This window comes from Corythoichthys intestinalis, chromosome 9 (genome assembly GCF_030265065.1).
Source record: "Corythoichthys intestinalis isolate RoL2023-P3 chromosome 9, ASM3026506v1, whole genome shotgun sequence".
NCBI classification, from domain to species: Eukaryota; Metazoa; Chordata; class Actinopteri; order Syngnathiformes; family Syngnathidae; genus Corythoichthys; species Corythoichthys intestinalis.
Genome location: NC_080403.1, coordinates 2,812,576 through 2,828,324, shown reverse-complemented (window position 1 = coordinate 2,828,324; position 15,749 = coordinate 2,812,576). Strand labels below are relative to the sequence as shown.

At 39.0% G+C, this 15,749-nt stretch overlaps 1 protein-coding gene across 6 annotated transcripts in view; it reads right to left on the bottom strand.

Moving 5' to 3' along the window:
* Positions 1 to 15,749, bottom strand: part of kcnab2a (potassium voltage-gated channel subfamily A regulatory beta subunit 2a) — a 289,080-nt gene that overhangs the window by 88,532 nt on the left and 184,799 nt on the right. The window contains exon 1 of one of the 6 annotated variants that reach the window (XM_057846280.1): positions 14,227 to 15,338. The exons of the other annotated variants lie outside the window; for them this stretch is intronic. Within the exon in view, the coding sequence (XP_057702263.1) occupies positions 14,227 to 14,438 (212 nt within the window). The 5' untranslated portion in view covers positions 14,439 to 15,338. Of the gene's footprint in view, positions 1 to 14,226; positions 15,339 to 15,749 lie in introns of those variants that run through there. 6 annotated transcript variants of the gene reach the window in all.

Below are 15,749 nucleotides of genomic sequence, written 5' to 3'. Positions count from 1 at the left end.
GTTTGCATGCTATCTTCATCAAAATATGAAAATCTATAAATGTTTAGGTGGTTTTAGTTAAATCAGACAGTTTTCACATCTGTGTGATTTTGGCAAAGATCAGATCACATTTAATGGTGATTTTATGCAGAAATGTGAGAAATTCCAAAAGGTATAGATACTTTTTCATACCACTCTACATTGAAAGCTGGTAAATCAATGAGAAATGGTTAATTTGAATTTCATGCATTCATTCAGATTTTCAAATTATACAAGTCCGCTTGGGCGAATTTATCATCATTTAACCTAATCGAGGTAAATATGCTCTATTTACCAGTACATAAGGCCATATAACCTTGCCCTAATCTGTACCTTATGTTTTTCAAGCAAGAGTTTACATTTCGTCCCTGCTTTTAAAAACACATTTGTACTTTCTAGTCCTTACTTTGTTAAGAGAGGCTGGTTACATTTTTCAATCTCTGCTGCTGATATAATGTATAGAAGAAAGAAATAGAACGTGACAAAGTCACTGCAAATGAGCCCAAGATAGAGCTGTATTAAACCACATATTAGGTATGGCTATGTTTGCCATCTCTGCACTTCTTTTTAGAGATGTGCTCCTGTCCACATCTTCAGGTGTTTGGTTGACTAAGACACGAGTCGAGAGACAAAAGCGACAAACTGAAATGACTCCCTCTCCACAGTCTTGCCCAGTTAACAGCACCATAAGCCATTTTGTGCACATTAATTTAGCCCTGACTTGAAGGTATTTATTCAGTTTTGCAGGAGAGATATGCGGTCAGCAGATCTGCATGTCTTTAGCCCATTCATTATAAAGAGACAATGCCACGTGACATAATACTTCTGTCAACACCCCCCTCTAGGGCTGAGAAGACATTCAAATTGATATTTTCCCCACTTAAACCCGCAGGGAGGCCTTTTCCGAGTTAGCCAGTGCTGTTGCCCATAAATGCTGCCTGACAGTCGCAGTAAAGACTGCTCAAGGCTCCCATGCTGAGGAAATGACAGAAAGGACCTTATGCAAATGAAAATCCATCTGAATTTCACGTAGCTATTGCACAATTCGGATTTGCATGCAAAAGTTTCTCATGAACCCTGCGATTTTGCAAAGGAAGGAGACCTGCCAAAACAACCACCCAAAAGAAATAAACTACAGAAATCTGGAATTTATACCTAAAAAGCTTTGATATGAAATGATATGATATATGCTTATAGATGACTACTAGTTATACCTGAGAAAAAGCTCCATTCCTCACATCAACATAGTGGAACATCACTTTCAAAAGCATTTGCTCTCCTGCACACACTTTTGAAATTAGGCGACATCCCATTCCTAAACTATACTTTTTGGTAAAACATCAGCTCGTCCTTTGTAGCTACAACAGCTGTAACTTTTCTGGGAATGTTTTCTACTAGGGCTATAGAAAGATTGTGGTGTATACTTTGGACCTGCTGCATTAACATTACGCTCATGTGCAGAACTGCAAAGTTGCAATTTCTGATGGAGTGTAAAATCAGAACACCTAGAACGCACCCTCTCATTGGGTTTCAGATTCGGCACCTTTCAAACTAAATTTCTCGAGCCTCCAGGGTTGTAGAACCAATGCCAAGGCAAAGGGTTATATGCATGCGTATTATTCGGAAACTAAGTAACTTTAAAAGTAATTTATGGGTTACTTTTTACCAATTTTTCTCCATTTGCTGTGTCAACATAAGACTGACAACAAAAAAATGTCATTGCATGTTATTGACTTTTCGATAATTGGATTTAAAGGGGAAGACCAGAATTCTTTACATAAGGCTTAATCTTTGAGTTAGCGGGGGTTTAATTAGTCGATGGAGTTGATTTCAACCACCATTGACTCGCCCTAGCTTAGCCACTCCGTAGCCCTGAAACTAACAATTAACTGACAAACTGCGTGGAATTTGTTGAAATCATATCCACAGACTAATTAAACCTCCACTAACACAAATATTAAGACTAACGTAAAAAATTATCAAGATCAGGTTAGGGTTAAGGGTTAACAGCATATCAGTGTCATTGTAAAACAATGCAAACTGACTGCACAATAAACAGAAACACACAAATGAAATGTGCAATAAACAGTGCAATAAGCAAAAAGGTGGGGACTTGCGCAAATGTGCGCGCACAACCCGGAAGTATGCCGTAGAAACACGCAGTCAATTTGCCCACAAAACGTGGCAGCACTAAGCACCCTCAATCTGACTTACAACACGTCCAAAGAAGCTAAACGAACAAGTCATCTCGCGAAATGAATGTGCAACATGAATATCATGTAAACAATGCTGTCGACTTGGAGTGATGACTACCAGCCATTGCAACAGCAAAGCTACGAAACAGCCGCGCATGTAGCGGCTCCAACCTATGGCTAGAAATACTGACGTTCATTCAAGGACGCACACAGATCAACATTCCCTCGCACAGCTCAACAGGTGGCTGCACTCGGCTTGAATGTGCACCCGCGGTGGCACAAGCCTTTCTCAGTCCCAAAACACTTAGCGTGTATGACGCGAGACAAAAACAGGAAGTAACTATGAGCAGTTACCATGGAAACGAACGCGTAGTGGGAACCTTTCTAACATTTTCTATTCAGAACGCTCTTCGTACATGACTACAATATTCTTCATTCTACATACATTATGAGGCAATATTAAAATACTAATGCACAGACACCAAGGAAACTAACTTTAATCAGATTACTGGTTGTGAAAAAAGAACGCATTAGACTGCTCATTACTGAAAGAAAGTAATCACATTACAATACTGCATTACTTAGTAACGCATTTGTGACAACTCTGGTAATAACGCACTGAAAATCTTCAGCCGAGCACATGATCTAATTTCCGGGGATCGGAAAATCCGTGCGGAATTTCCGGCCAATTATGTTGTGCGTGCGAAAGTTTGTGAAAGTTTAGGTTTACAAAACATGCGATGAAATTATAGCATGTGCATCGCTCATGAGGTTTAAAATTCTTCTTATAAATCAATTGCCAAGCTAAATTAGTATACCAGCTTCCACCGCTGTTTATTGTCAATACAGATATTTGTATGTAAATGTACCAGACGGTTGCCATCTTGGACAGGTCCCAGCCGATTACATAGCATTTACAGATTTGTGCTGTAAATGTAAGTTCACCTGTTTATGCTTTACCCTATTTTCACACAAATTGCTGCCAACATCATGATTATAGGGCATTTATAATATAAAATACTGTCATACATTGAAGCTAAGCACTTCTATTGCACATTACGTTAATACGTTGTCATTATTGATATGCTATGAGAATGAACCTTTGTTGCCAGGATCCTTTCCTCCATGCAGAGAAACGTCACTGGATGCAGCTTTCTTTGACGTTTTCGTGTTCGTTTTTATTGGACACTAAAATGTAAAAATTAAAGTTCCAAGTTTAAACAGTTTAAACTCTTATTTGTTACATGCCATACGTACTGTACATATATCTCAAGCACATACTACGGCTCATCGGTTTTAAGAAACAAATTGCCCATTTTTATTTTAATTCATGTATTTAATATTATTAATACAAAAATGTGGGTGGTGGAAACAGGGTCGAATATTCACAAAAATAGGACATACAAATAAAAAAGAGATTCCACCGCAGTTCCAGGATAGTGCCAAAGCACAATTTTTTGCAGACATGGATTTGCACAAAAACAGCGAATGGGTGAGTTTTGAAAGCACAAAAACAAAAGGGCCGAATTGCAAATGTGCTAGAGGATAAACAAGAAGTGGACAGCCGAGTTAAGGCAACTCCTTAGACATGAAATGACTAATAAAGACTAGAGATGACTTAAGCATCGTGCCTAGTGCCTACGCTAACCTTTCACTGTCTCCATCCTTTCTCTTTCATTCTTATGAGCATAGCGCTGCACCCACAACGTGCATGCAACCTTGAGCTGCCTACACAAGACTGCGTTGCATTAACTCTGAGCGCGCTGCGCAAACAGGGAGCACAATGTGTATTTTGGACTACAGCAATGAAGCAAAAGAGCGGACAACACCCTCGAGGGCTGACGCGATTCTACTTATTCAATATCATTAGCTTGAATAATTAGATTGTGCCAACATGGCATCACTGCCCCGAGCACATCAGATGCAAGGGAGTGATAAGTCTTCATCGGGGCTAGTGAGGATGACTAATGTGCATCATAGACAACAGCCAATTAAACAATATTTTGCTCCAATTAAAATGCACAGCATACTGTACACACATTAAGAGGTATACTCTATGGAAAACGTTATACAATAGTTTAGTAAGACTATTAACAAAATACCGATTTGCGAGTAGTTTTTTTTTTAGAAACACCAATACTATCATGAGGTACACTTAACACTTGCATATCACAATATACTCCAGTGTTTCCAAACCTTTATTGAGTCGAGAACAAGACACTGCGGAAATCAATCAGTTCTCCACCCAAAAAAAAAAAATGCCATAGAAAGTGTCCAGTAAAAACAATGACAGTCGTTTCAATTTACTTAAGTGCTTCTTTATTATTTTCTGTTATGCCGCCCCCAAGAAGAGTTTAACGCCCCCCCAACTCTATGCCGCCACTGTAAATAATATCATCTGTCAATAAAATTATTATTATTATTAAAATTATTCCTCTGCATAACATCATGTCATGGTTAATATTATTAAAGGAAAAAAACTAATATAGATCAACTTACAATTAAAGTCCGTATGACACCAAAAAGCATGTTTATTTCATATTTCCCGCGGTGTTTTATGCTCCTGAATGAAATAGACTGCTTGGATGTGTGTGGAAGCGATCGTTTTATTTATTCAATTGCCATGAAAATGAGTGACTTCCGGCTTCAGTCTCGGGTTCAGGACGAATGCAAATGTGACGTCACCCGGGTCAGCGTCTCACAACACAGCATTGGTTTATAGCATGCAGGTGGACTGCGGATTCAGCTGATTTTGCGGATTAATTGGTTTATTTTCTGCATCACGCCAGCCAAACGGCTGCAGGCTTTTGTAGCTGCAACAGGGAGAGCGTGGGAGCCTTTTTGGGTTTCAGAAAGTTTCCGTTCACCCCGAGATCGGCCAGGACGAGTGTGCAACAACTGTGGGACCATTGGACTTACAATAACGTGAGTAAACATCGTGTTTTGTATTATGTGAAATACTGGGATCATGGCACATGTTTTAATACAGAGGTGGCTTGCATTTTGTGGCTGACAATGCTCCTTGTCCACCGAGAATGCCACGTGCGTCTTGTCACACCAACACCCCCCCCCCCCCCCCCCCCCCGCCGGGTGAGCGCTGTACCAGGCTTATTGCCCTCTTCGTGTGCCCGGTGTTCTGCCAAACTGTCAACCCCATCAGAAATTTTGTGTTAAAAATGGCCACAAATACAGCGATTACATAGTTAACACTATAAACTTTTTTTAAATCAAGGACTATTTACTTACGTTTGATCATGGACAGACATGTAGAAAAGCTCTCCTCAGACACATCCTGCCATGTTAGCTGCACAACAACTGCAGCCGCTCTCGTATGACTCCCTCACTGTTTACGTCTTCGCCGTGTAGTAAAGCATTATTTTACGCCATATTCGTGTTGACCATGAGGCAGATACCCGCTCCTCCGACGTCGGCTGGTTTGTCCGGCGGTCATTGTCCAGCTGCTTCCCCGCAAACGAGCTCTCTGCCCGCAGCAGGGGAACGACGAGCTCTAAGTTGCTCGCCGCCAGGCGGGTTGCCGATCGGCAAAGACATTCGACGTCCCCGCCGCCGTGTGAAATGACCCGGGCTAGTTTTGTGTGATTTCGCTTCGAAGAGTTTGAAACATCACTCGGTTCAGGTTAGCATGTCGGCTAGCTGTCACGCCTCTTGGTTTGTTTACATTCTCCGAAGCCGGGGAAGGGAAATGACGAAAGCCCGACTAACTATGGTGGCATAAAATATCGTTCGGGAGGTGCGACAGCAAAGGTGAAGTCGACAGTTTTGACCATTATGGAATAATTTTGCCATGTCGCACTGAATAAACGCATTTTTATCACTTTGTCGTGGCCATACCATATATTCTTATATATATTTATTTAGCTATTGGGGAAAAATATTTCAATAAGAAGAATATGCTGTAAAAAATATTGGAGTAGAGACACTGAAACAATGACATTTTGCGGCTCTCTTTGTCGCATTTTCCTCCTTCTGAATAATTCCCCCTCAATGGGCTGAATTCTAAATAAGATGAAACCATGACCCTGCCGACGTCATCCTCCTGTTGGGGACGCTAGAGCCCTATAATGGTAGGCGTGGCTAAACGGCGGATTAAAAGACTAATTTCTCGTCATCTGCGCTTTGCCAAATTGTTGTATATAGCAGAATTGTCTTAAAATATGATTCTAATTCACATAATAATGCTATTTAAGACTTTTTTGTTCTGTCGTACGCACTTTAAGTATATCTTTATTGACATTGTTTTGTTTGAAACAGAAAAGAAAGCACATCAATTTGCCTATATTTAAAAAAAAAAAAAAGTCACATCCAGACTAAAATTACACTCAAGGTACATTTTTTAAACATTTAATAATGACAAATAAAATTTAATAAAATCAATAAATAATAACAAATTCTAATTGATCAGCAACATTAAAGTGCCTATGACAGAAAAAAAAGCATGTTTACTTCATATTTCATGTGGTATTTTATGCTCCTGAATGAAATGGACCGCTTGGATGTGCGTGGAAGCGATCGTTTTATTTATTCAATTTTTTTCAATCCCGCGCCATGAAAATGAACAACTGCCTATTTTGAGGAGGAATGTGAATGTGACGTCACCCGGGTCAGCATCTCACAATACTACAGCATTGTTTTATATCATTCAGATGGACTGCGGATTCAGCTGATTTTGTGGATTAATATTGGGGTTTTTTTAGCATCAGGCCAGCCAAATGTGATGTGGGTTTTCTTTGCTGCACCAGGCTGAGACAATCGACAACCCTGCTACCGTGTGACACGATCAGGGGTTGTTTTGTGTGATTTTTCACTTTGACAGGACTTTGAAATGATTTGGGTTAGCATGTCAGCTAGCTGTCACGCCTCCTGGTTTGTTTACGCTCCCCGAAGCCGGGGCAGGGAAATGACAAGAGCCGGACTAACTTCAGTGGCATAAAATATAGTTTGGGAGGTGCAAGAAGTGGACAGTTGCACTGAATAAATCCATTTTTAATATTTCATATTCCATTTAGCACAGTACTGTTATTTGTCATGATCATACATTTTATTTAGCAATTGGGGAAAAATACTATAAATAATACACATGAGGACAATATGCCTAACAATTTGACCCCCCCAAAAAAACCAAAAAACTATCGAACAAAAATGACAGTGTCATTGGACAGAGGGACAGTTTTTATTTTTGCTGCAGGCAGTATCAGCTCCTTTGCTATGTTGTAGGGTTATTTTGCACTGAGCAACTTGGTATTAGTGCTGCAACGATTAATCAATTAACTGAAGTACTTGATTAGAAAAAAAAAAGATTTGGATTAAATTTTGCTGCTTCGGGTATTCGTTTAATTAAAGGTGGCATTGTAATGGGTTATTTTGAAAGTGTTTGCATTAAGTTATATTGATTTAGGTGGACACACTGCCCTCTAGTCTGCCTCATTCCACATAGCTGAATCCAGCTGCTCCATGTTAAGATCAACATAAGCCAAGTTTTGGTTTGTAGAATATGTGTCTGAACCATTTGTTGAGAGCACTGTATTAAAAAACAACAACAAAAAAACAAAGGTAGCGTTTTATAGCATTTAAGCTAGCGGACTTTTGCTATGTAAGTTGGCCAATTATTCTTTTATTGTACATACATCCTTTTTTATTTATTTATTTCTTTAATACCGTTTGAGGCTCAGGTATTTTAATTTTTCATGTTTCTTATCCGCTGTACTCGATTATTAGAACTAACTGGTTCATCGCTGAATCGACTACTAAAATAATCAATAGCTGCAGCCCTACTTGGTATGCCACCTTATATGATGCTAACAGTGCTCGGTGGTTTACTGATGTCACACTGTCTGCTGCAAACATTTTTAGACACAGTAAACAGACTGGTTTTCCTCGTCTCCCACTGTATAGAGTCAAAGCCAAAAGCCAAACGCTACATACGCTTCATCATATTTTCACATCTTAGCTCTTCGTATGTCCAGTGCCCTTTGTTGTGTGCTCTTGTTTGCACTCTGGGTGGGGGAGCTCCTTACTATTTGAGAAGTAATGATTTACTTAAAAATGTACTTAATGTGAAATCAGGGCCCATTAGTTTGAACTCAATGCTATCATCTCACGGCAAACCATGGCTGCTTAAGTTGTATGAATAGCAACAAGTGAATAAAGAGGGCAATTATACCTTCTGCCATTTTGTGGAAGCACATTTTTCTGCCTAACATTATATGCTATGCTAACATTGAACAAAGGTGCATTCTTTATATTAAAATAATTTTCTGATCAATTAAGTGAAATCTAAACACATTTAGCAACATGCATTGGTTTGCATTCAAATAATTTTCTGATCAATTAAGTGAAATTTGACGTTTCCCAATGTCACCTCTGACAAATGCATATGCGATTTGACTTTAGACCATCTCCACATATATGCAGCACTTTTTTTTTTCTTTTTTTTTCTTTTTTAAAACTTTTTCCCACATGTAGATGTCTAATTTTTTTTTTTTTGGGAGGTGGGGTTGATCAACTATTGAAATGTGTGTGCTCTTTTAAACTGTATTCAACAATGTTACATGTTAAGTTATGCTGTAGAATAATTTTTGGGTTTGGTTGGAGCACTGATATAAAGCAGCATGAAGTATGTAGTTGACCTGAATGATATTGGAAAAACTATCATTGCGATTTAGGAGTGTTTGCGACATTATATCGCAATATTAAAACTCTTTTTTGTATACGCCTGAACGGTATCAGAAAAGAAATAACATTGTGATCCATTCAGGTGCACCAGCACAATATGTAAGCGCACCCACATTTTGCATTGCATCACCTTTCAGGCCATTCTTTTAATTACTCTACATAACATTCACATAATTAATTAATTCCTCTTCCTCATGAGTGTCGCGGGGTGCTGAAGTCTATCACAGCTAACTCCAGGCAGGTGTTTGGTACTTAAAGTTAACGATGATTGACGAGTTTGTAGCTTTGATTTGGCCATCGACGACTCGGTAGCTCTATGATCAAATTCATGAGAGTGAGCCTCAACGCGCGAGTTCATTTGTGGCGCTGTACGACCATGAAGAAAATCGAGTTTGCGTGTTCAAAAAATATATATATATAATTATCGCACATCCCTGCAATGCTCGTACTGCGCATCCGCAAATCGCTGTGACGATGTTCAAACAACATATTGTTCAGGCCTTAGTAAGTAGTGTTTGCATCATGAAATGGATGCTGACTGTCCAGCCTTCTAACTAGTCAAAATATGCTTGAGGATCTACAAATGTTGAAGTTTTAAAACAAGTGAAATGTCTTCTTCTAGTCCAGTAGTCAGCAACCCTGTAGAGCTGCATGCGACTCTTTAGATCTGACCTAGTGGCTCCCTGGAGCTCTTTCAAAAATGTTTGAAAATGGAAAAAGATGGGGGAGGGAAATATATATATACTATATATATATGTATATATGTACATATATGTATATATGTATGTATATATATTTGAATTTTTAATATGGTGTCTGTAGGAGGATACGCATGACACAAATATTCTTCCAATTCATTGCAAGGTTTTGACGATGAAAGGGACAACAAGAAGGGAGGATTTATTCAAGTCCTTCACTGAGTTCAGTAAAGAAAAAAAACTACCGATGGATAAACTTGTTTCGGTGTGCACTGATGGTGCTTCGTGCATACATAAGTATCCAAGTATCAACCAGACTACAAAGCCATCAGCAAAACCATGCAGCATCAGAAGTCGCATTAATGGTAAGAAATACTCATCATTGATTAGCAACATCATAACAATGTGATTAAAAAGAATTCAGAAACTTATTGTACTTCAAAAGTGTTGACAATAGAGTTGAAACTAGAGCTGTCCCGACTAGTCGACATAGTCGACGTAATCGATGACGTAAATCCGTCGACGAGCACAACATGCCGTCGACGGTTAATGAAGGGTTAAAAAAATATATGCGTGGAAAGTTAGAATGTCGGATGCTCTGTTTGCAAGCGGGGAAAGCGGCACAAAGCCCAAAAAAGCGCACCAGAGTGTCCAAAACATCGACTTATTTCAAAGAAACAAAGGAGAGTACGCTCTTCTGTCCTGTCTCTTCAGTGCCAAGCTTGGCTGCACGTCGGCCGTGAATAAACACCTCAAGCGCCTTCACGCAGTTTGTAATTTTTTTTTTTTTTCATTTTTTGTACACCAGAGGGTGCTGTCGCCTTACTAAATAATAATGTTTCATTGACAATGGGCCTATAAGTGCTATTAGTATTGTTCTTAATGCTAATTGAAAGGTTTATTTCATGTATGTTATGGTTTATTTTATGGTATAGAAAATTATATAAGGTTAAAAGGTCATAAATATATACAGTGATTGCACTCAAGGGAGAGATTGTCAATGATAAGGTAAAGGCAATTCATATAGGCAATTCATTGATATATAAATAAGGTTTAAAAGTAAAAAGGTGAAAAGTTTTTGTTAATTTCTAATTGTGTTGCTTTATTTGTGTGCACCGTAGACTTTACAGTGTGTTTACATCAAGGATGGAATAAAAGTTGTAAACCATCAGTTTAAGAGACCATCTTTTCAATCGGGATGCTACACTAGTTAATTCTATCAGCATTTGAACTCATTGTTTATTTGTGATTTATTATTGTTATTTACGTGTTTATTTGTACTTTAATAAATGATTTGAGTGTTCCAATATGTTTTTTGTGAATTGATAAGCGTCAACAAAAATTTCATTGCTAAATTAGTAAAAAAAAAAAAATTTTAAAAAAAAATTAATTATTAGATTAGTCGACTAATCGTAAAAATAGTCGGCTGACTAATCGGGAGAAAATTAGTCGTTTGGGACAGCCCTAGTTGAAACGAATACTCGAGCAACTCGAGTAACTCGAGTTTAAAAACTGATCCGAGTAATTTTATTCACCTCTAGGCATCGTTAAATTTTGCCAGCTCTAAGCATCACGTTTTGCCCGGACTACTTTTAATATGGGACAACGCGCTGATGTCACGTGCGTAGAGGAAGATGCAATAAAATTTTTTTTAAAAAAACCTTTCTGCAGCCGACAGCCGCTACAAACTACGCCGTCTTTGCTAAAAACTAGCCCGCATGATGCAGTGGTAGCAGGTAGCGTCTGATGCGTCTCATAGATATCACATGAATGTTGAGCGGTGTTAGTAAACAGCCGCCATCTTAAAGCAGTACACTTCTCAGCGCTACTAAAATTAAAGTTACTGTCACTCGCTCACGTACGTAACATTAGCCCTGTGGAGGGCTAGGTTTCTATTAAGACCACTGTCGATGCGTGTCTAACGTGTCTTACATACAGGCTTTATTTAATCTGTGAAACATAGCGCTGTAGAGTGATGAGGGTGTAAAATGAAAATATGATAAAGCTAACTGTCAATTTTAGCTCAGTAGTCATTGCTGGATAAAACACCAAGTAGCACTGGCCCCTAATGTGCTCCAATACAGCAGTTATCATACTGTAACGTTGACAAAGAGTCACCTGCTTCATTAGGTTGCAATTATTTCTTTTTTGGGAACTTGTGGAACGACAACAACAACAGGAAGGCACGTCTCTCGCTCTCCCGCACCTCCGTCACCCCCGCACGTCACGTGGTGCGTTCAGGAACGCATGCAAATATCCCCGCCATATTATAACCCGATATGTTACAATACGTTTATTTTGAACACTGCAAAAAACTCAAAATCCTATGAGGACTCACAGTTTAGACCAGACATGTCCAAAGTCCGGCCCGGGGGCCAAATGCGGCCCGTGGTCAAATTTAATCTGGCCCCCAGCCTCTGTCATAAAATCAATAACGTCTGGCCCGCACACAGACTTAATAAATTGGTCAGCAGTACTGCTACCAGCATATAAAGTAGCTTACACACTAAATGCTGCTCCTTATTTACCCACTAAAAGGCAGCAACACTCTAATCAACATTACTCAGTGTGATCCTTTACTTCCAGTTTTCTAAAATGGCGACAATCAACGAAAAAAAAAAAGTTCACTGCAACAGCAGACGCTTCAGGATCGATTAAAATTTGACTATTTCTTCCCTAAAATACGAAACAACTGTGTCTGACTCATTTGCAAAGAGACAGTTGCTGTTTTTAAAGAGTTCAATGTGAGGCGATATGACCAAACAAGACACGCAGACATGTACGACAAGATTACAGGGAAGATACGCAGCGAGAAATTGAAGCAACTTGAAGCTACCGGTAGTTTAATTTCACAGCAGGAGTATTTCGCAAGAGTCCGAGAGTCGAAAGAGAACACCACAAAGGCTAGTTGCGAGATTGAATTTATTAATTTAAAAAAATAATGAAGCAAATGTGACACACAGAATGGCTTGCTAAAATTTGCTTAAATATATTGTTCTACGTAAAGGACGTCAGCCAAGGTAGGCCCCCCACAGTTTTACCACACTAAATCTGGCCCCCTTTGCAAAAAGTTTGGACACCCCTGGTTTAGTCTAACTTAAAACTTAACTAGAACTTAAAAATGGCTTGACACAAATTCAATTGAAACACGTGGGAAAAACACCTAACTTTTAAGTGATGTGTGTTATCAATCGTAATGGCATTTTTAGGTAAGAAATATATATCTTTTTTTTTTTTTAATATATAAAGGTTTTTGGAGTGAAAGCAGTGAATTGGTCTTTTTTTTTTTTCCTAGTCACATCTGAGAGGCAATTGTTGGCTGTTTTCAACAATGTACATCGAAAATAAAGACATTGATTGACTGAAAATGGTTCAATATTAAATTAAATGTCTTTTTTTCTCATGTATATTTATAATTGCTCTTTACCTAAAAAATATGTTTTATCCGATTACTCGATTAATCGATAGGATTTTTAGTCGATTACTCGATTACTAAAATATTTGATTGCTGCAGCCCTTGTTGACATTACACAAAATGCACACATTATTTGTATTTTTAGTTTTAAACATATTGTATGGCTCTCACGGAATTACATTTGAAAATATGTGGTGTCCATGGCTCTCTTAGCCAAAAAGGTTCCCGACCCTTGCTCTAGATGAAGCTGCGCTTAAGGGAATGTCATGCCATGATTAACTAAAATTGATCCATATATTAGCTGCATTTCATTACAAGACACACATTTGGCTTTTGAGAAAATTAAAGGCTTTTAGGTGAGCCTTAGAATGCAGAAAATACGGTCATCATGAAGGCTCATTATGTATTTGTAGCCAATTTAGTCATTTTAATAGTAGGCTGATATACTGTAGCTAATACACATAGATACAGTACATACGACATGTGCTGCCTTCATTGTAAGGCTTATATAAGGCTCCAGACTTTTTTTTTTTTTAGTCCAATATGGTTCTTTCAACATTTTGGGTTGCCGACCCCTGTTCTAGTCCATAGATAAGAACATATACCTGTAAAGAGGCTCGTCGGTTATTGACAAGATTCTATTCCAACGAGGGGTAGCCCGGATTTATGCGCAAGTATGAATGTGCTGTAGTCTATCACCAATCTAATTCTAACACTGTAGTTAAGTCATAATTGTGGTAAATATTTTTATGGAAGACACTGGCAGAGTATGAGCAAAAAAAAAAAAAAATTTAGGGCAGTCAATGAATGTGACTTTTTATATGAATCGTAACTCAAAACGTCATGTCAAGACCACGGTAAATCGGGAATCATGCGTATGTGTTTAAAAATAAGGTTAAATAGAGTTTTAGGAAGTTTGTCAGGAATGTTTGCCCTCACATTTAAGCTTTGAGTGAGGAGAACCAATGTTATTTCTCCCTTTTCGATGATGATTTTGAAAAAATGTACTCCAAAAACTTCATAAGTGACAACCTACCAACCTTCTATGACTCCAAAAATAAAAAGTAATACTAATATGAGAAATTCAAGAGGAACTATTTTCTTAATTTTCATCCTGCATCCCTATCAGTGACGCTGTTGTCAGCTACAGTTTTAGGATAAAAGACAGTTCTGGAATTCCAATGGAATATCTTATTGTGTACCCTACCTATACTTCATGCCGGTCCTCATGCTTTGTTCGCTGGAAGACGGCACACTCTGAACAGAGAGCTGGCCGAGACTCCGAGCCACCATGGCCACAGCTCGGAACTTGCTTCGCGTCCCAGTCCCGGGACTGTTAGCATTTTGCCGGTTGAGCCGGTCTTCTGTGGTGCGACTCACCCCGCCGCGGTGGTCCGTGCACACAAGTGAAACCTGCATCCTGGAACAATGTCCAGCAATCAAAAGTATTCTTTCGAATCAGATGAATGAGCTGCACGTGTGAAGCTTCTCTGGTCTGAAGGTATTTGTTCTAAAGGATGGCAAGTATGACGAGCATTGTTTTGTTGGAGATCTTTTTCTCAAATTAATAAATAGACTGACAATCACACGGTACTCCAAAAGAAATACATTAATTTTTTTTCCTGTTGAGGAATTCCTTGATTCCCTCGTCCTCTTCTGTCTTTTAATCAGATGCTCTTGAGAGGCTGATGAGTAGATTTCAAGTCTGGCAATTTCCCTTCAAGGCTGAACTGCGATCTGGAGTTTAAGCCTTCCAACTGCCTGCTCTTTAAAAAGGATGGCAATGTAAAGATCCAAACCAGAAGATGGAGGCAAGTCAGGAATATCTTCACATCTGCCCAATCCACCTTGACAGTCAGACCGGCTGCTGGAAATTCATTATCCCGCTCGACCTCATTGTCACCTCTCTAACCGTCGCCTCGATTCAACTTACATCTAGCTGCCTTGTGCCGACGGTGAAGCGGCACGGTGCACATAGGCAGTACATGGAAGAGGAAAGAGAGAGGGGGGAGGAGGGAATATAGTGGGAGGGATATGAAGAGCTACGAGGAGGAAGAGTCAAGGCAGCATGAGAGTGCAAGGCATTGCAATCTGTTGTGTTGACAAGAGCTCCTCTAAAAAAGGGAGCTGCATTTTTTTGTGTACACTTTTTGTGTCCGAGTGCTGCCCTGCCATGGGTTTGAACCTTGTCCCGACCCAAACAAAAGGTTCACCCTGGTATGCCCCATCAGGTTTGGCATGAGGGACTGTCCAACTGCACATCAAATATTCATTACGTAACTTTATCTGTAACAATATCCGGCAAAAGCAGGAGGGTGATAGGCAGAAATGAGTCTCTGTTTGACCGTGGTCGTTGTGTGACGAGATGTCAAATTTGATAGTTTGTTTTGAGATCAGGGGTGGACTGAGACTAAAAACCAGCCCTGGACTCTGATCAGCCCAGGCCATTTTAGAATAACCTTGTAATTCGGCAAAGACATATCAATGCACACATTATGAATATATTTTCATTCAACAACGACTGTATCACCAATTAGCAACAATAAGAACAAGTGAGCTGCTAAATAAATAAAATATAAATTAAAAAAAATATAAATAAAGATACCAACCAAAAACTGTGCAACAATATACTTTTTTATGTCGGGAATCAACATACAGTGGTACGAAAAAGTATCTGAAACTTTTGGAATTTCTCAAATTTCTGCATAAAATCACCATCAAATGTCATCT